This window comes from Anguilla rostrata, chromosome 5 (genome assembly GCF_018555375.3).
Source record: "Anguilla rostrata isolate EN2019 chromosome 5, ASM1855537v3, whole genome shotgun sequence".
Classification (NCBI taxonomy): Eukaryota; Metazoa; Chordata; class Actinopteri; order Anguilliformes; family Anguillidae; genus Anguilla; species Anguilla rostrata.
In genome coordinates, this window is record NC_057937.1 from 52025557 (window position 1) to 52046247 (window position 20691).

The 20691-nt window shown below is 46.0% G+C and overlaps 1 protein-coding gene across 4 annotated transcripts in view; it reads left to right on the top strand.

Moving 5' to 3' along the window:
• Positions 1-20691, top strand: part of LOC135255628 (MOB kinase activator 2-like) — a 47943-nt gene that overhangs the window by 16272 nt on the left and 10980 nt on the right. The window contains exons 1-2 of one of the 4 annotated variants that reach the window (XM_064337058.1): positions 228-246; positions 1105-1195. The exons of 1 other annotated variant lie outside the window; for it this stretch is intronic. In XM_064337058.1, the coding sequence (XP_064193128.1) occupies positions 1158-1195 (38 nt within the window). In that variant the 5' untranslated portion in view covers positions 228-246; positions 1105-1157. Of the gene's footprint in view, positions 1-227; positions 247-1104; positions 1196-3629; positions 3962-15592; positions 15790-20691 lie in introns of those variants that run through there. 2 more of the 4 variants (XM_064337057.1, XM_064337056.1) reach the window with 2 other exon arrangements.

A 20691-nucleotide genomic window follows, 5' to 3' on the forward strand; every position in this document is an offset into this window, starting at 1 on the left:
TATCGAATTCTTTATTACTTATTGTTTGAACGGATATAGCATGTTTTAAACATATTTGATCATTGATATGTAAAGTCTCGCAGACAATTGGGGGTTAAAGGGACGTTCGCAGGCCTATTATTAGTGAGAATAATTCTCGTCAGGGTTTGGCAGATGTACGGTGCTGCTCGGTTTGTTCGTCTGCCAGTGTACTATTACGAAAAATACCCATGAGCAAGGGATGATGAAGACCACGAAACTTGAGAGGTCGGTTCTTGCCATGTTTATTGAAACCAAACGGAGGGTCGAGAAGGGGGAGGCCCGGCATTTACTGTAACGATTGTTGCCTTTTTTGTGTGCGCAGTTTTTAAATCGCTAAATGCAAGTAATTATGACGTTTGTTTACGTGAAATAATAGTGATTGGGCGGATGGCTGTAGATTACGACTCCTACTCCAATTTTTATTAATTATGGTGTTGTTTTTCTGTCGCTCCATGAAACGACTCACACCCAGCTGCAGCCTAATTAGACGGTGTGTTTGTGCAATTTACAAGTTGCCCAAGCGTGAAAGAAAGGGAAGAGGTAGCTTTTGATTGCTTTGGTACAGACACGAAAGAAGTCAAAGGCTGATTGGGATTTTAGACAGCAGCACAGAGCCGATCGAGGTTTACACTTAGCTGTAGGCTATCTTCATCATTTATGTAGTAATAGTCTTAACGCGGTTGCATTAATATGGTCGCAAAAATTACAGTCCACTAATGAAAATCGTCTCGAAGGATCCATGTGCTTAATCCAATGTAACATTTTTTTTGCCTAAACGCGCCAGACTGGATGAACGGAATTTTTGCAGTGACTAAATAAGGAATCAGCTGTGGAAGAACAAAGGCAGCCTAGTGGAAAATATCTAAAAGCGCAATCTTCATCGTGGTTTCCATTTGACAAGTCAGTGGAAAACATCTTCAAATTACGAAAAAGAATAAAAAGCATGCTTTTTCCGCCGCATCAGTTCCTCATCTGAACCCTACAACAAAAGCTCTGATATTTGTGATAACCCTTACGCTGTCCTTAGGCAAACTTTGGTCAGGAAAGGACTGTATTAGAAGCTACTGTTTTCTTTGTGAACAGACGACTGCATCCCTTCAATTCTGGATTACTTCACCCGCATCTTGTATGGCAGAATGAGGTTAAAGAGGAACGGTTTCTACACAGTGAATCGGTAAGGTCTTATCAAACGAGTTTCATTATGTTTTTTATTTTTTAGACTTGTAATAGTATGACTCATGATGCTAAACCATTACTTGCACCAATAGCTACTTAATATACTTCCAATGAACACGGTTTTCGTTTGCGCATACTGTTCTGTTGGGCACGGGTAGGGTAACAAATTTCAAAGACGCACACAGACTGTTGGAAATAACCGCAATTTTCCTGCCCGTCCTCTCATCACTTAGCAACTCGGGCCTGGTCTTGTGTACATAATGCCTGTTCTCTTTCAGCTATGTGTACATCTAAGGCTATCACTTTTAAAACGATTAGACTGGTTTCTGGGTAAAGCACGCCTCCCCTCTGTTATCTGCAGATGTCAGCACAATATTGTTTTTTTTAGCACTACGGTCCCAGACGTCGATGCGGTATTCAGTTGGTTGAGTTAACTTCCCTCCTAATGCCAGGTTTCTCCCGCTCTGTTGAAAATGTCGCGTAGCTGCCGTTAATGACACGTGTACTAACAGTAATTTCCTTCCTGACTCCCCTGGTCCCACCATTGTTACCCCATGAGCCATTATCTGTTATCAGCCCGACCAATCAACACTTAGGCAACAGTTTTCATCTGGGGTTTGTCAGCTGTTCTTGTGTAGTTAAATGAATGTGTTTGCCTGTCTCTGTTGACATGCAGGTACTCGGTAAAAAGCACGTTTTGCGACGGGCTTTAGATGTGTTCGGTGTCTCCACTTGAGACTGAATAGGGGCACAGCGATAATGCCAGTCAGTGTTTATTCTGGGAGTAACTGTGTGCAGTGTAAATGGATGCCATCGGGTGACTTTTGTTCTTTCTCTCTTTGGCACACTGCAATGTTAAGACATGTAGCAGCTGGTCTGTCTTTACCCTGTAAATTATCACTGTGTGTGTGTGTGTGTGTGTTGGTTTTGGGGTATGTATGCTCAGTATCTGTGTATGTGTACTTTGGTTGCAACATGCCAGTGGACTAGTAGAGGAGTACTCACTTTGTGCTCCTGGAATGCCTCCCTGACTGAAGGTCACATGTTGGTCAGCAGACAGTGTACACGCAGTGGTGGGCCTGTGTCATGTGACCACTCTGCCTCACACTGAGCTTTAAGGTAACCAGTGATGCCCTTGACCTGTGTTGTTGATAGTTCAGTGCTGAGATCTGATTGGACAGCTGTGAATGTTTTCAGGCACAGAATGAACTGATATGGTGTTTCCACCTGTATTTTGTCTCTCTCTCTTTCTGTTGCCCAGGAGTCATTAGGTCATTGTGCAGAATGCATTTTGCAGCACGTTCACAAGGGAAGCAAAAACCTTATCCCTCCAAAAAACCGAATACTCAGGAACAAGAGAATCCCCTTTTCCGTTTAGCAGTACCACATTATGATTTGTATGTTTAGCTTTGCCACGCAGGATATTAAAGCAGCTTTATTAGTTATTGTTTGAGACATTTAACCTATGGCACATAGAGCTGGATTAGAACTTTCAATACATGTTTTAAAAATACAAAGTGGAATTAGAAAGATTTTCCATGACATGGACAAAAATTTGCCATGAGCTGACTAAAATTTTGCTTGGATCAGAGCATACACATCGCAGAGTTAATACATGACTATGTGGAATATCTTAAGCAATGCTTTGTCATATGAAGACAAGGCCATGGAAGCCTGTGCAAAGAGGCCAGTGGTGTGAGGAGTTTTCTTGCCTGAAAGTTAGTGATTGCACGTCTCTCAGCGAGTCATTATTTACAGAGACAGGAGGACTGTTTCATGCAGTGCTAGGGGGTGGAGGGCTCTCCATTTTGGGAGGCAGAGAAACTCTCAGATATCATATTAGAAATGCTCAGCCTTTATTTATCAATGCCTGTCATCCGCGTTCCAATTATAGTCTTACAGTCTGGCTTTTGGGGGATTGTGGACTGGTGGGGGGGGGGGGGGGGCGTTATTGCACTTCATGGACCTGGGAAGTTGGGGGCGGGGGGAGGGGAGTTGGCTCAGGTCTCTTTCAGGGAGAACGAGCTCCCTCTGGCTCCCCTGTGATTAGATCCCTGCTTGTCATTGCTGTGTGTATTGTTTTTGATGCTACAGCTAGTTTGTAAGCTTGCAGCGAATTGCATTTCTGATTACTTTTCTGCATCGTCATGTGACTGGGGATAGGTGGTAATGGGGGAAGAGTGAGATTCTTTTCCTTCTTCAGGAGGTGCTAAGGTTCTTGCCTGGACAGGAGAAAGTGCTTAGAAAGGGAGCAGCAACCCAGCCCTACAATCAGCAGTTTATTTATGCAGGACTGTTTGGCAACATAATCTTCCCACTTTTCAGCCAGTCAGGGAGGAAGAGAGGGAGGGAGGAGAGCGAGACTGACGGAGGGAGGGAGGGAGTGAGGGGAGAGAGAGAGAGCAGAGTTGGGAGTGTGAGGGACACGAGAGCAGATGCAGACTCCAGCGCTCTGAAGGTTGTGTCAGCCTGCTCGTGCTCCTGCTCGTGCTCCTGCTCCCACTGCGATCGGCGCAGTATCGCACGGGTCCAGCGCACAACTCCGGCTTTCCAGACGCCCGTCACGCCCGCTGCAGGGGGATAGCTACCGCCGTGCGGGTCGCCATGCCGACGCTTCGTTACACCACCCGCGCCCCTACGCCCGCCCTCCTCCTCTGCTAGAGACGTCGGGACGGGCAGGAGAACTCTACCCCTCACCCCCCAGCGCTGAAGTCCCAGACGCCTGCATGGGGGTGCTGGTCTGTTGTGACTGCTTCTTCTACAGGTACCGCGCTTTGCGTCTACTTCCTGTTCTGACCAGCGCGAGGCGCTCTGACAGTCCTGCGTGTTGTCAGCAGTCCGCCCTTTGGAAAGCCGGCTGCGCTGGCTGCTTGTGTGTGGTCCGCTTTCTTAATGTGGGTATTTGTAAGAGAGTGTTGCTCGGGACTTTTAAAGACTGCCTCACAGCGGTATGTCCCTGCGGCCTCCTGGGTAGTGTAGTCCAGTGGTTTACGGGAGAGTGGCCAGGCCCGAGCCCTGGCACCGCCTGCAGTAGTGTGTGCATCTCTGTCGCAGGGTTGCACTAGGACATGCGCTCACTTTGCCCCTTTTTGGCGAGAGTTTGCACGCCGTGCCTGACGGATTACCGCTATCCTCCTCGCACTCCCTCGCTCTCTCTCACCTCTGCAGCAGGTAGTCTGTCGCCCGGGAACGACGGCAGTCCTGTTTGCTGATTGGAGCTGCTGTTGAACCGTGCGGTGCGGTGCGGTGTTCAGGTCTTACCGGGTCCTTAGTGTTTACTCTTTTACTCTGCCACACAGGTACGAGGGCTGTTTGATTGATTTGGGGAATTTTATTGTCCTGCGACGCAGTTTCGGGTTAGTTTTATAGATGACACGCACACTCGGACACTGTATATAAAGGACTTGCTGCTGCTTAGTATTTTTGCTGATGCTTGCCAAACTGCAGCTCCCACAGCTGCATTGGATTAATCCATCAGAGGCTTGCTTCTATTTTTGCTCCCTCCTTTCTTTTTTTAACATTGAGAACAGTCAGCCTTTTGTCGCGTCATTGGTCGACTCGCAGTTTGGGAAGCTTGGAGCGCTCTCTCTCTCTCACTCTCTGTATTCCTCCTCCTCCTCCTCCTCTCCCTCCCGGCTGTTTTCCAATGTTGCAATCGGCAGAACTGCAGCAGGACCTCGGCCGTCCCGACCGAGCAGAAGGCAGAGAGAGAGCCAGCAGCCGCAGTCCCCCGCCCTGGAGATGGGGTCGCCCGGGCGGGGGAAGGAGGGATCGGGGGAGGAGTGTAGTGAGGACAGAGTGACACCGTGGTTCCACTCTCTTATGCCCGCCTGGTGACTGCACAGGTGTCCTCTGGTGCAGAACTTAATGGGGCGGATCTGGCTTGGGGAACACGGTGATTGAGTGGAGCGTGGGTGGGCACTGTCCTCAGCCTACCTGGGGTATAGCTGTCAGGAGGGATGCTCTTGGCTTAGGACCAGCATCAGGGTTCAGTTCAGGCACTAAAGTCCAGTGGAGACAAGGTGACTCAGGCAGAGAGGAGATGCTCCCCGTGAAGGGATGTTGTATTGCGGTGTGATTCTCCTTCAGGCAGGTAGGGGCTCTCATCCGAGTCAGGGTTGAGGACACGCCCACCACCAGGTCACCTTCAGCTTCAGATTTAATGCCAAAATCTAACCTGGGGACCAGCCTATCCAGGGTCACTGTCAGGTGGCTACATCTGAAGCTCCGCTGTTTATTGTTAGCAAAGTTTGTTGCCCTTTCGGCTAATTATTTCGCTGGAGGGCGCAGTTGCTGTTTGTTCCCCCCACACGTGTCTGTTTAAGTAAGGTGTGGAGCTACGGTAAGCTACTATTTGTTTTAGTCTTATCTCAGCTGATATGGCTCAATTGGAGCGTGTCAGGAGGCCGGTTCCTCTGTGTTGATGGGTGCATGATACTGTCTCAAAGTTGATGGGTCAGCATTATGCTTTGCTCATGTGCTGTTTTCAGTCTCAGGCTTTCTGATTCCAGATATAGCCTAGACCTTAGAAAAGTTGGAAACGGCAGTTACATCATGCTAATGGCACTTCAGTCAGGCTAATGCTACATCGTGCTAATGGCACTTCAGTCAGGCTAATGCTACATCATGCTAATGGCACTTCAGTCAGGCTAATGCTACATCGTGCTAATGGCACATTGTGCTGCTAAATCGTGCTTTGTGCTAATGGAGCAACATGCTAACGGTAATATGACACTGTCACTTCTGAGATTTGCTTTTAAGGATATATTGTTTCCAAGTGTTTAACTGCGTAAGTGCATCCTGCGCAGAAGTGACACGTGTCCTCTGTTCATCGATTTGTGTTTATGCGGCCATCTTGGCTCGCTCGCTAAATCGCACGGCCTCAAATGCTGAACACGGTTTTTTCTCCTCTGCTGCAACGGGCTGGATTAATGCCTGCGCTTCAGCTATCAATTTAATTAAAACTGAATTGATCTTGTGGTGGAAAAGGGCAGATGTGTGCTCTGTTTAGAGAGCTGGGTCCCAGCTATTAGAGCAAGGGGAAGGCGGGGTCAGTTCCATATGAAGTAGCTCGTCAGTGAGTATGGGGTTAGCAGAGCAGCCTTTCTTATAGCCCTTTGGAGTACAGGTGTACGGTTATATTATGGTAGGCCTGGCCAGAGTAACCTGGGCGTGGCTGTTTTTATGTGTCTCCAGATGGGCTCGCAGAAGCAGTGAGGGTGAGGACCTGGTTTTAGGTTTGGGGTTCAGACCTCCTGGCATTGGGACACTTCACTGGTGCCGTTTCCCCCAGATCCAAACATAGAAGTGTTTAAGCGCTCCCTTTCATTACTCTCCTGAAGGGAGCGGGTGTGTCTGCGGCAGATAAGGCTGCTGTGGTTTCCCCAAAAAACGAAACCGCCACCAGCCTTGTGAGCGTACACTTGGACCCTGCAGGATGTGCCCCGCCCCCTCCTGCGGGAAGAGTGTGGGCGGCGATGCGGTCCACAGACCTGCGGTCACGTTTCTGGCACCAGAGAGCAGGAAATGAAGGGGTGGAACAGAACCGTGAGCTCAGCTAAGGCCCCATACCTGCGCTTAGCAACCTGCCTCATTCAGTACCGCGCTCTTAGGATAGTCCGCTTCAGCCCAATGCCGCTGTCACGGTGCAGGCTGAATCCAAAGAATACTTTCTCTCCTTCCCGTCTGCTCTGTCTGCAGTATGCTTTAAGGGGCTGCTTACGTTCACTGTGCAGGTCTGCTTTAATGGTATGCTGTTCCATTAAACTGCATGTCTTGTAAACTTTTGTTTTTGGTCTTGATTTGTCATTAGAACTGTTTTGTCCTGTCTTGACCAGATTTCGCAACGTAGTAAAAACAGTTGTATGTTCCTAACTTGCTCATCAAAAGACCAGTTATTTCAAAGCAACTGATTGGATGTTTGACAGCATTTTGCACCTGAGTGGTCCTTCTTGTTGGAAGAATTTGTGTAATTTGTGTATTTGTTTACCCTCTGCTGGTGGGAGGGTGCCAATGCATGTACCCTCACGGGGGCCCTCTGGAGGATCAGCTGAGCTGTGATTGGCAGGCTCAGGGAGCAGCTGTCTCACCCAGCTCAGTACTTTCCCCAGAACAGCAGAGTGCATTTGCTATTCAGCCGCGCTGGTTATCTGAGATCTAGCACGTTACAGACGTCTCCACAGGAAAGGGGCCATTTATCACGGAAATGAGACATTCCCTAGCATTACCTCACACGCAGTTCTTTTCCTCTCTGCTTACAGTAAGTCTGTTCTCCCCCCCACCCCCGCCACCAAATGCATTGATTTTTTTCTTCTTTCCGTATTTAATAAATTGGCTCCCTGGGTATTCAGAGGCACTGAAGGGTGCTCTGTTGCGCAGGCCTTGTGTTTGTGTTATATGTGGAATGTGTTATAATTGGGCTTTCCTGGGGTTCTGCTTTCGCTCTTCAATTTTCACATTTATTTTCGGCGAGATGCTAAAATAACTCACCCCTCATTAAATAAATGAATAACATGACAGGAAAGGATTGTTGAACTTAACAATTTTAACCATAATGTGCCCTTTTAGTTCACATTATTCAGTAAAACAAGACACACCGCAGTGGTCCGTCTCTCTACCTTGCAGGAGCACGGTCCGTTTAATCTTGAATGTTTCTGTCTGTAAAACATTAATCCCTTCTGGTCACTGGGAAGTTAAAATGTTATTCCCTTGTCATGTGACACTTGATTCACAAACTTACTGGAAATTAGTTTATGTCTTTAAGTCCATTAGACCATTAGGTTCATTTCTTTCTTGTGAGGCTTATTTTTTATGCGATTGAGCATAGTTCTGGTGCAGATACGTTACACAGTTTGGATTTAACCCTGTTCTCAAAACAAAAGTCCTGATGATATTATTTTTCTTCCACTTCAGGCAAGATATTTTTTTGAAGCATTCAATTCAGTTTTAAATAATATGCTTGTTTCACTGTTTCACCGCAACCCCCACCCCCCCTCCCCCCCAAACAGCGGTCTTTAAGGCGTTGTGCTCCGTCGTTTTAATGTTTGGGTATTTTTCTTTTCTTTTGTTTTGTGTGTTTGTTGTCAGTTTGCAGATTAAAAAAAAAAAGATCCTTCAAGTTGTTGGAACAATGGAACAATGCAGTCCCCCACCTTGCCCTGCCCAGCAGCCTTCCTGTCCCACCCCCGCACGGAAACCACATGCGTCTGCATCTCTGCCCGGCTCGCTTACCGCGGGAAAGCGGGTTTCGCTATTGGTTAGCACCGAGGCGGGCTGAGGAATGTTCGACACGCAGCCTCTGTGTAGTGGGAGGGACTTTGGGCTGTGGGGCTTCCGTCAAAACAAAACCATTATATCAGTCCCTTGTCACACTTTGTCAAAAAAAGAAAATGCTTACACGGTATTCAGCTGTCACAAACCTCCCTGCAGCCATCTTACGAGATGCTACTCGACCGATTATATCACAGTCCTTTAGCGTAGAACATGACGGAGAGCCAGGTGGAGCAGCAGTCCAGTGACATTTTTGAGCCCAGCTCTATAGAGGACAGGTGTTTCAGTGACGTTAGCCTGGGTAGGGGTGGTGGTGTGTGGGACCTATGCAGGTGCTGTAGTTTGTGTTGGTTATGGGAACCTTCACCTGCTTGATGCTGAAGGTTGATAATATGAGTAATGCACCATTTCCACCAACCATGGACCAACATGGTGGAGTCTGCTTCAGCCAAAACATTAAAAACTTGAAATAGTGTTAGACTTTGGCTCTGGTTACTGTCTGCTTATATTGTTATAAGTCCTTATGAGCCCCCCCCTCCGAGGTTTGAGCCACTTGTCTGTCTCTCTCTGAAATAACATGGTGTTCTGGTGGAATGGCATGATGCAGGAACATTATATGAGAGGGAACATAATGATCATAAGGGGAGTATGTGAGGTCCTTGGTACTAGAGGGTGGTTCTGGGATATATGGCCATGGGTGAGGAGGATTCTGGGATATATATAGCCAGCCAAGCTATATAAGACTGTCCCAGCCATGTGAAGGTCAGTCACCAAGCTTTTTTTCTTCCTGCTGCCAGTCTGAAGTTTGGTCATTTGTCCAATAGTTACAAAACTTCCAGAAATTATAATTTTAAGTATAAATATGAACTAGTGAAGTACTAATATATCATGCAGATATGATATTACATAAGCATGTTTTGCAGCACATAGGTCTTGTCCTCCCCAAATCGGCCATTGTGTTCCAGGCCTGCGATGTACCGCAGCTGCGGTTAATAAGAAAATACTTGGGGGAAGGCGTCTCAGCGGGACGTCCCGGCGGGTCAGGGGCGCAGCGTCCCGGCCTGCACGTTATCGCAGAGGCGCATAAACGCAGGAAGAGAGCCGGTGCGCTCAGGAGCGGCCAGACGAGGAAACCCGGGCTCAGGAGGACAACAATGCAGGAGAACATTCCTGCGGCCGGCCCCGGGGAGGAAGAGGAGAAAGTCTCCGCCTTTAACCCCCCCAGAGCCGACCTCTGCCCTTCTGGGTGAGAGTTACGCAACGCGTTCGCGCTTCGCTCGCGAAACGCCCCGGGCGGCTCTCTTTTGAAGTTGGACGTTAGCAGCAGTTGATCGATTGGCCCTGTGTGTTTTGACAGGATCAGTGCAGGAAGTATGCGGTGGTTCAAAAGTTAATTGCGCGGTTAAAACATCTCCCTGAAATGAAGGCGATGTCTCTCCAATTAGAGAACTTTGTTCCCCGCTCAGCGTGTCCCTCGGGAATCGCCTGCTTCTGCTCCTCTTAGCTGCTCGGCGCGGGATGTTTTTCTTGCGCTGTTTGGATTGCTCCCAGCATGCTTTGTGGCGTGTACCCGGGGCCCCTGGCACTCCAGTGAGGGGTAAGGGGGGCTGAAGGGACACAGCCTCAGCAGAACCGGTTCTCTCCAAACCCGAACGGCGTCGGCGGTCTCGCGCTGGACCCTCGGTGGCGCGGAGCTGAAGTCGGGCGCGGGAGCGGCTCCGTGACGCGAGTGGCCGACCCGCCGCGTTCTCCAGGTTAAGGAAACGCTGCGATGATAATGCGCGTCTCGCCGCCGATGATGAGCGCTTTACCACCAGCCCCCTGTTTCCTGCGGTCTGCTCCGCCGCCCTGGTGCCGCGTGCAGACGCCGCGAAGGAGCTGCCAGGAGAGGCCTTCGGTGCTTATGTAACCGCGTGTGCTGCGTGTCTCACACGAGGCGTGTGATTCCTCTGTGTGTGCTGCTGACCCTCGTGTGTGTGTTTGCTCAGGTTTGGGTGAGAATGTAACGGACACACAGGAACCCACCATCAGACCCCCCCCCCCGAGTGCCCCAGGTTAGCAGAGCAAGGGAATTTTGGGCACATGGGGCAGATTTCTTACACTGCGTTCCCCCCTGTATAATCGATCAGTACCTGCAAGGACGGTGGTGCAAAGATTCCCGAAACCGTTGCGATTTCTGGCTCAGCGAATTAGCAGGGCTGTGTGGCTGCCTGTGCCTTCCCCCCCCACCCCCCACAGTCACAGCTCAGCATATGAGGTGTTTTTTTACTTTTATTTGGAGGGCTTTGTGGTTATTTGAGGTGAATCGGTTTCATTTTATTATTATTTTTCCATAGAACTGTTTGATATCATATCATTCAGAGTGATTCTGCAGGTGAGACAAACCGTTTGAACATCTGTCCTTTTGCCATTGGCGACTACAAAGTTGGCATAAGTAGTGCTGATTCAGTGCGAATCCTAAATGTGTGCAAAAGGTGTTATGTAAGTTTGAGGTGACCTTGTATTGCAGCGCTGTAAGATGAAAGAGAGACGGACGGGTTGATGGATATCTTAGGTAATAGAGGTGTGACACACAGGCTTCAGGCTTTGGGCTTGCAGATGCTATCCTGTATGATTTTGTGCATCAGTACTGCTCGTACCGTTTGTGTGAGTAAGTGAATGTCATGTCCCTATTGAAAGCTTGGAAATTTACGTCGCACCTGGATCTTGTTCTGTCTGACTGGACTAATAATTTATGGCATGTACACATTGTGGGAATTCCTTGTGAGTTGCAAAAATGCAGGTAATCGGTCTACCTGAATACCAAGGAATCTTGTGTTGCAGTGGCAGGTAGTATTCCTGCAATGCTGTCTCTGTGTTCAATTTCAGATGGAAAGATGCTTCTTGCATGTTGGAAGCATGAGCTTGGTGTGTTTATTTCTCTCTCACACAATCAGTACTATTGATCAAATTTGAGGGTAGTTGGAATTCAAGGGCTTGCGGGAGGGAAAACCACTAATTTTGGGTCTGTAAAACTGAAAACATAGCCAAATTTTTCAGGTGTTGGTTAACTGATTGCTCTCTAAAAAACAAAAAACAACTAAAAAATTTGTGCATGGCGTCCTCGAGGGCTGTTAACTGAGCAACAGAAGGAACTTCGCTTGGAAATAATATTGAGTAAACTGTCTTGAGTTGCATAGTTTACGAATTAGCTTCTTATATGTTTAGAGAGAAAGGATCTCTCCTTTCAAAGAATCGGAAGGAAGCGTTAAGCAGTGCCTACTGTTCAGCAACAGGTGCCGAAACATTGAGTTAAAAATAATGTAGACCTATAGTGGGGCTATTGGATGGTACACTCTGTTATATTCTAGTTTTAGTGCATGGGTTGGTCCCATGGTCCGGTATGGCCAGTAGCCCCACCAGGCAACACGTGATCGGTGACATCATCACCCAGGGTTCTGGGAGGGTTAAGTTGACAGGGATCAACTTCCTATTGCTGTATAGCGTCTTGGAATCACCTACTTTAGAGGAGAGCACAAGCTTGTGTGCGCTGTCCAGAAATGATAGTGGTGGTTCCAGCAATTAGTGTTATATATGATTGGGCGTAATGAATTGTGGAGAAAATGGGTGAAAGAGCTTGAAAAAATAAATTATACATTGCACTGACGCTGGATTTTTCTAAACAAAAATAAAAAAATATAAATGAGGTGACTGAGAGATTCTGTGCCAGGTGTGATGGTGAATGACCTCAGGGTACAGCTTGGTCTCTGCAGATATAGCATGTGCGCTCTCAGGGGTGCCGCCAGGACTTTTGGGCCCCATTAAAAGGTCTCACATTGGGCCCCACCAGCCCAGGCATGCCCAGTGAATCTGATGTTCTTGTATGTTTTGGGACCGCCTATCAGTCAGGGCCGCCACTGGACAAAACTGAGTGTGCAACAAGAATTTGGGCTAATCTTTATTTACTGTAAATGGGGGGGGGGGGTATTCATATATCATGGTGTCTGTGAGATCCTCCTCTAAGAGACTGGAATGATGAGTATGTGTAATCTTCGCTAGCCGTAGGAGATGAATGTCCATCCCTCCTGACCCTCCCTATCGGGGACAGGCCGTACTTCTTTTTATAACACATTCCACATATTCCGCCAAATAAAACACTTTGTGTGTTTGTTGTGATTTTGAGCCAAAAGCCTGTTCTTTTTGCTCTTTTTGATGTCTGCTTTTCTACTCTTACTCCGGGGCGGAGTTGAGCAATTTCACTCCAATTTGACTCTGCGTAGGTCTTTGATATGCTTCTCTGTACTTTTAGGTCATAAGCCACACCAGTAATGATCAGCGTAGGCTGACACTGGTGAATAAGTTATGATCACATTTATTCAATCATATTGCGTTTGAGACATTCATGAGGATCAGCGTACAGGTGTGACTAAGCTACCCTGGGCCAGTTCTAATATATCAAATGCTGCTGCAGTCTTTAGATCTGCATGGAGGCCTAATGCTGTTTCTTTTCTTCCATGTAAAATACTTAATTACCTTACATTACTGGCATTTAGCAGATGCTCTTATCCAGAGTGACATCTGGAGCATGTTGAGTAGAATGGTGCCCACAGTGTGTCCCTCACTGTCATTGGGCAGAGGGTGATGACTTTAATGTGCCCTGTTTCTGGAGCAGAGCATGGGCGGTTCATTTGTCAAGACGCTATTCCCCTTTCCTACTGAACTGCTGGATCCAGACTGGCTTATTATACCCTTTTCCCACTGTAGCGCTGGAAACATGCTGGCTCATTCTGTGCGATATGTAGGAACTTCACTTACACCCACGCACACTGTCACTGACCACTGAGACACACAGTACAGGCACAGTCACTCAAACACATATATGTGTGTGCCCACACACACACACACACCCACCCACCCACACACACACACACACACAAGCACAGAGGTGCCCCCTGCTCAGAGGCCTGGATTAACAGCGTTTTTGGAAGCTAACGCTACAGCAGCCCAGTGGTATGTGTCACCTCTGCAGTGCTAGTGCAGGAGCCTGAGTCTCACTGCTCTTCATGGCGTGGACAGGAGGCCTGCCTCTCCTTGCCTGTCTGCTTTCATTCTCATCATGCAAAACGCTTTGTCTTGCATCCAGTTAAGATGGATGCCTTACTTTTATTCCCGTAATGTTTACTGAACAAACAAGGCAAACCGTGTGCTGTAGAGACTATGCGTAACATTGGACAGAAGTTATGATTTAGATTTTTCACATCCCCTTGCCACACACAACGGTTTGTTTCAGCCAGAACAATATTTGGTTGTGGAAAAATGTTTATTATTTTAAAAATGTTTTATTATGTCACACAGTGGTTCTTCAATTCTCACCTCCAGAACACAGATGTATGCCCCTGGGCCTAGCGGTGCCAATTAGGGAGGCACTAACACGTAAACCTGGGTCAGTCCATTGTGAATGATTCGTGTTAGGGCTACAGAGAACACAGAGAGTTCTTTGTGTTCTTCTATAAATGGCACCCAAGGTGAAGTGGAAAAACAGAATAAAGTTATATAACGTCAAAATGCAACAATTTATTAAATATTTTTAAAACAATAGCTTGTTGACAAGCAGAAGCCTTGGTTAGGGGGCGAAGGCAGCTGTTCCCTCAGCTGAATTCATTGGTGGGAGTTGAGGCAAGCCCCAAATTAGGAGGGGCCATTCTGTTCCCGTCAATGGCGCTTATTTGGATCATTAGTTGGTTCCACGGGAGAGTAATGCCTGTGATTAGCTCATGTAGTTGGCTTCACCCACAACAGCATAATCGAGTTCATACGTTAGAAGAATACATACCAGACCCCATGCTGATGCAGTTTGAATTTATCCACTTCGGGTCGGTTTCTCATATCATAAATTCGCTCTGTTTCACCGTACAGTAAATTTAGCAACATCTACAGAGTAGGCTAAGTAGCAAGTCAGTTTGTAACAAATGTTATATCTTCCGTTTTTAATTATTTGACTCAGAACGAGGTATGGCAAAACATATTTTATGTTTCAATGCGCCTAACGCGAGTTTCTGTGAGCACAGTGCAAGTCCAAGCACGGGAATTCCTGGCGCCTCGTAAAATGACGAGCCGGAAATTAAAATTCTAAAATTAACGAATGCATATTATATTCCACATCAAAACTAGATTCCAAGCAGATAGAACCATATTAACACCAGTTAGTCTGACATTATTGGCCATTGAGTGAAAGCACGACGACGAATTCGGCCAGGATTCCCAGAAACGCAATATGGTTTCTTTGGAAACTTATCACAACCGAAGTAAAATGTGTAATGTAGCCGTTTTCCATTGGAAGTGTAATCCCGAATGCTGTCAGGTAAACCTGAAGAACACAGGTTCTAGCAACGGTGGTATAATGAGATAGCATTGCAATTTCCATGGCGTTCGAGATAAAATATTACAACAATGAAATAGGCGTTTTAAACCCGTTATGTTATTTGTGTGCAAATGGTAACTGTTAGCCATAAACAGGTAAGAATTGAACGAATAGGCCTACAACTATCTAGGCTTAACCGGTTTTGTCTGTGAAGTATCTTGTGTATATAAAACGGTATAATCTAACCGTTTTAACCTAGTTATTCCCATTTCATAGAATAATTTATTTATTTTTTCTGAAATCATTTTAGAAATGCATGCATACATTTGTAGTAAAGTTGGAACTTGCTGCTCCAGTAATTATCTGTACTTTCATCACATTCTTAGGCGGTAAACATTGTTTTGTGATGTCAGAGTGCAAGAATATTATAAATGGTTAATAGGCCTATGAATAATTTATTTTAAAACTGTAATTTAGTTAACTTAAATGACCTTGTAAAAGATCTGTGCCCACATTATAGTAAGAGAGTGTAGCTTGTTCTAAAGGCTTGTTTCCCTTTCCTTTCCCTAAAATAACATTTTGCCTTCGAAACGCTACGTTTTAATTGCAGCGCAATGAAGTAGGCTAAATGAGTGTTGGTTAATAAAATGAAGCTCTGTTGGATGTCTCGCGGAGAAGTTCCTCAAAAAGCTGCATAGCTCCGCCTGATCCACAGTGATAGGCTGTAAGCGAATTGGGACGGCCCTCGTGGAAGGGAAAAAATCTGCCTGTTACTTGAAGAGGAAAGAAGGGAAGGTTTGTATTCATTTGACCAGAGAAGTGAGCTGAAGGCAGAAGGTGTTGCTTTCGGAACCGTCTGCCGTTACCATGGTTGGTGATCACTGTGCCTTTTCAGTAGATAGCACAACTAAGCATTCCCAAAAAAGCACCAGAAGCGGACTGAGCTGTAAAATGGTCCTTCAAGCATTCGGCAAAGTTTTGAGGTAAATATTAATGTTAGTTGATAACTTATATTCGTTTAGACTTTTCTAGCCAGTTTTTACTGTGTTTTGTTCAGTACTCTGTTTATTCCACTCGTGGTTGGTCGTGAAGTTTGCGCTGCAGTTCGTACAGCGTAGCGTGTTCCGTGTCGCTGTAGAACTGTTCCATTTCCAAAGTGCAAATATGCTACAAGTGACTCGGAGTAGACTGGAGACATGTTGGTATTATTTATCCGTTGTGAGTATGCGGATTAAATAGTAAAGTAATATTCAAGCGTTGCGTGCTGCGTACGGTCGACAATATCATTTCGTCCGGGGGCTGCCGTGCATGAAACAAGGAGGGTTGAAAAACGACCTGGAAGAGCCTGTTTACACACTAATGGCAGTACAATAACAAACACGAACGGTAACCTTTCATTTCCGTATGACACGTCAGGTCAATTGATTTAATGATGTCGCTTTACCGCCATCAACAGGATCTGCTAATCTTATTTTATACTATACAATAACCAGAACAATAAAACAGTTCCGAGAATAGTTGTAGATTGGGGCTGGGATTTCGTTCTTAAACCATGTAGGCGAGTCTCCCATAAAATCAATTGGTTTACAGCCTACTGTGTTTGTTTTCTTGTTTAAAGAAACGCAGCCACTTGGTGGCATTGCAAATAGCAAATATTTACATTCCTGTAATAAACGGATCCAAAACCAGTTCTTGCCCATAGCCGCCATAACTGGGTCATCAGATAATCAGATCCAAACTACAGTCTTGCATTTCTTGGTACTGAAATTAGGTGACATTAAATTAGATTTTAACTTGGTTTTATAGAGGTTGAATGCTTTAGCTTCTGTGTACAGTAAAATTATATATATTAATAAATAATGGGTGTGGGGTTTGGTTTGAACCCATAATTGCACATGTATTGTGGCATAAATTGTTCAGTGAAGTAAATCTAGGTTCATTGCTGCATGCACCAAACAGTATATTTTTAACATTTTTTTTGCAAGAACTCCCACAGGACAATGACACTGTGCTTTAGGGAAAAGGTTATTTGCATTCGCACACAAGATAAAATGTAATGAAATAAAATGTTGGGGTGCAGAGTGTTTCCTGAATGTAGTCACTGAATTCTTCAGATCTGTGTTCCTGATTTTAGCAGAGGGACCTGAAATTACTGCACTGTCCACTTTATTAATGAAGTTAATGATAATGAATGTATTCTTCTTCTTCTTCAAAAAAACACCTTTAATTGTTCAGCATTTTGTTCCGCCTTCATTATTCCTAAATGGTGAAGGGTGGACAGTGTAAAGAAGTGCTGACGTGCAGGTATCTGTGCTGTAAAGACAGTCTTTGAACCCTAGGCCCTGCCAATCTTCAGATAAATGGCTGGAATTAAGCACAATGCCTGTTTTTACTGGGCAAAGGTGGTGTGTGAGATTGTGAAATGGGGCCAGACAGAGATGTTCTCTGTGTGCAGAGACCCTCTACTAATATTTATCTGGGCGCTTAAAGGTCATCGAGTGCCATCAGGCTCCTCATACTTGCGTAACGGTGTGTCGAGTCGCGTTGCTCAACCCTGCGCCGGGTCGCTGTAGCTGATGCCATCCCATGGTGTGGCTTCAGGGAATCTGGTTTTTATCGGTGCCGGTGAAGGAAAGCGGGGGTTAAAACTGGGCTGCAATGGGGCTGCTAGGTGGCTCATCCCGTTAAGGCGCTGTTCAGGCACGTCGCTGGGCCCCAAGGTTGGGCATCGAATCCAGACCGTACCAGAGCGGTGCACCGTTGGCTCACGTTTGGCCCCGGGATGGGAGAGTTTCAGTCGGGGTGGACGACAGCGCTTCATTGTGCACCGGTGACGTGTTCCATGGGCACCTGCTAGTCCTCCTGTTAAGCTCCAAGAAGAGTCTTACTCCGACTATTTTCTGTGCGACCCCAGCCTGTTAAATGCGGTAGTAAGTAGCGATAGCATTGTGTGCTTGTCTGCGCCCTCCCGAATTGCTAGTATTTCCAGCATCGAGCGCTGACATGATTGGGCCTTTCAATTGGGCCATGAGATAATGGCGGGGAGAAAAACCATTAAGCAAACAAACCTCTGCTATAATTATTTTATTTTAAGGTTACGGAAAAATACCGTCTTACATATGTCACACACCCAATGGAAAGCAGCCTTGTAAAGCATCTAAAATCTCCACAGAATCAGATATGATCTCTGCCTTCTCAGCGTGGGCAGTGCTGTTTTCTCTTTGTGTAAAAGGAGCCTTTGTGATTCTCATGACTTTTCCAGGAAGTGAATAATGACTTTGGGCTGAGCTTAAGCAGTAGACAGGAGTTATGACTGGGTACTTAAGAAACGTACCTTGTCATATCTTATCTTTACATATCTGAGAAGGAAACAGACTGGAATTGACCGGTCGCATAGTTTTTTTTCCCCATGTTGTGTTTAGTTTTAGTTGGCCTTTTTCTTTCAAGTTCAAACTCCACGGTCCCTTCCTTTCGTCAGTAACTGACACGCCCAACCTTCAGCACGACTGAATTCCCGTAAGTCTGTTTGGCTGCAGCTTGTAGACGCACTGTTGTTTTTACTGCTGTTTGGCCAGGGAAGGGGAAGGTTTACAGTCGCCCTGTTTCCTCCTGGGGGGAGACATGGCGCACGTGCGCCAAAGCACTGATGCGTGTAGCGGGCATAAGGAGTGGCGCGGTGGTTGTGGCGAGCTTTAATACATTGAAAGTGGTCATCTAGCCCTGCACTGCAAAGGCATTGCAACTTAATGAATAAGGGTGGTTTAAAACACTGTGTGGTTATTATTATTACTTATTTTTGGAGATGCAAGGTTTTTCATAGAAAGCTGAAAAAGTGCCGATTCGATTTGCTCTGTCACAATGGCACCGATGTTTATGGCCTCAGTGCTGCGACTGGAAAAAAGCAAACCCGTTTGTCCTGGGAAAGTAATGCTTTTAATCTGGCTTTGCTCAAGGCCTTTCAGAAGGGTCCTGAGATATTTCTCAGGCAGCAGACAGGCTGGGAGTATCTGTGTCTGTGACCCTGATGTGTGTGTGTGTGTGTGTGTGAAGGTGGCGCTCAGGTGTGTCCCGGTAACAGAGATACCGCCTCGCTCGCCGATAACGCCGTCCGAAGGTCTGCGGGGGCAGCTGAGTCAGCACGCCGGCGTTTCGGCGCGGACCGCGGTGTACTGGCTGTACCCTTGAGCCAGCTGCACTCCCCCAGCCCCCAGCTCCTCCAGCTGTGTAATTCTCCCCTGATAAAGTGTCTGCTGAGCGGATAAATAACAAGGCTGTTTCAGTGGCAGAGGCACAGGGAACCCAGCTCTTGCCCGCTGAGTGAGCAGCCAGTGCCCTGTTGTAGTGCGAATGAGAGGGGAGTGATGTCATCAGAGATAGATTGGTGGATGGATAGATAGATCCGCTATCTATCCATCCATCCATCCATCCATCCATCCATCCATCATCTATCCATCCATCCATCTGTCCATCCTCAGCTCATGCATGAACAATGCATTTTCTTGAAAAGAGCAATATTTAGATATAAGTTTGGCCAACGTTTCTTGAATTTTTGAAGAGATTTTGGCAATAATTTACATATCTGCATTTTGTATAAATTTTGCTTTTATAAATGGATTCTGGATCAGAATTCACATTTTAACCTTTTGATCCTGAAGGGCATTCCTTTTCGAAGATATGGTCAGGATGGTGATTTTGAAGTGATTTCATAGATCACATGATTGCATAATGGGCTCGATTCCAAACCGATTCCTAGCATGGGAGAGAATTTATTTTTAGAACGCATCTTGGCAGGGTGGCACCACTCGTATAGAAAATGCATGCATGCATAACAAGGAACACCAGTACCCAAATATTTCTATCATGATAAAGTCTTAATGCTTAGCCTATCGTGTCAATAAACACAGTCAGTGTGAGAAGCTACAAAGATTTTGATTCTCAGCTCACAAATGTTGTGGCCCACAAAACCAATATACCATGACTGTGCTGAATACTCCATTCTGATTGGCTGGGACAGGTGCATTATTTTTCCATATATGCCTGGCTTTGATGTAACACCTTCAAGAGTTCAATCAATGTTCTAAATTAATGTGCATCAGTCTGTCTCTATAAATAAAGTAGAAATTTGTAAGAGCAAGCAAGCCAACAGCTTGATATTCATGAATGACTGTACAGAGAGTAGTTAGTCTAGTTATTGCTTGACTACTTTTATAGTTTAGCCTTTGTTTTGAATATAATTCAGTAATAAGTGAGCTAGCTGTCTGTGATAACAGACATGCTATGAGACCATTTTGACTTAAAACCAAACTGAATTTTAATATTAGGTAACCTGGTTGAGGCACTAGAAAGACACATTCGTTGCTAAGTGGTAGCCTATAGGGTATGGGATATTTGCTGGAATAGCTTGCTTAAGTAATTGCAATTTTGTATTTTCAAGCTCCAACACATAGTTGTACTTGCATAGCCTTTATGAGGAAATAAAAAACGATTGAGCAGGCAGGTATCTGAAAGTAATCGATGAATCCATTACTCCTACCCATCCCTAGGATATAGGGGCCATTTTATATCGCTTTATTGATTGTCGGCAACAATTGTGATGTAGCTTAATGTGAAGCTTTCATGGGTCCTTGAATTTGGAATAGTAGATCTTGCTGAGGACTTGAAACTGAACTTCTGCAGTTTCCACTTACAGCTACTTCTAACCCTACTTACAGGCCAGCTTTACTATACTGAACTCCCGCACTTTCTACTGTGTAAACCCTACTAACAGCATAGCTTCACTATACTAAACTCTCACACTTTCTACTGTGGCTGTAAGCAGGGAGCAGGCCTGCATTTTGCCTGGCAGTCTAAGGGTCTCTGGAGCTCATCCAGACCCTTTTTAGCTT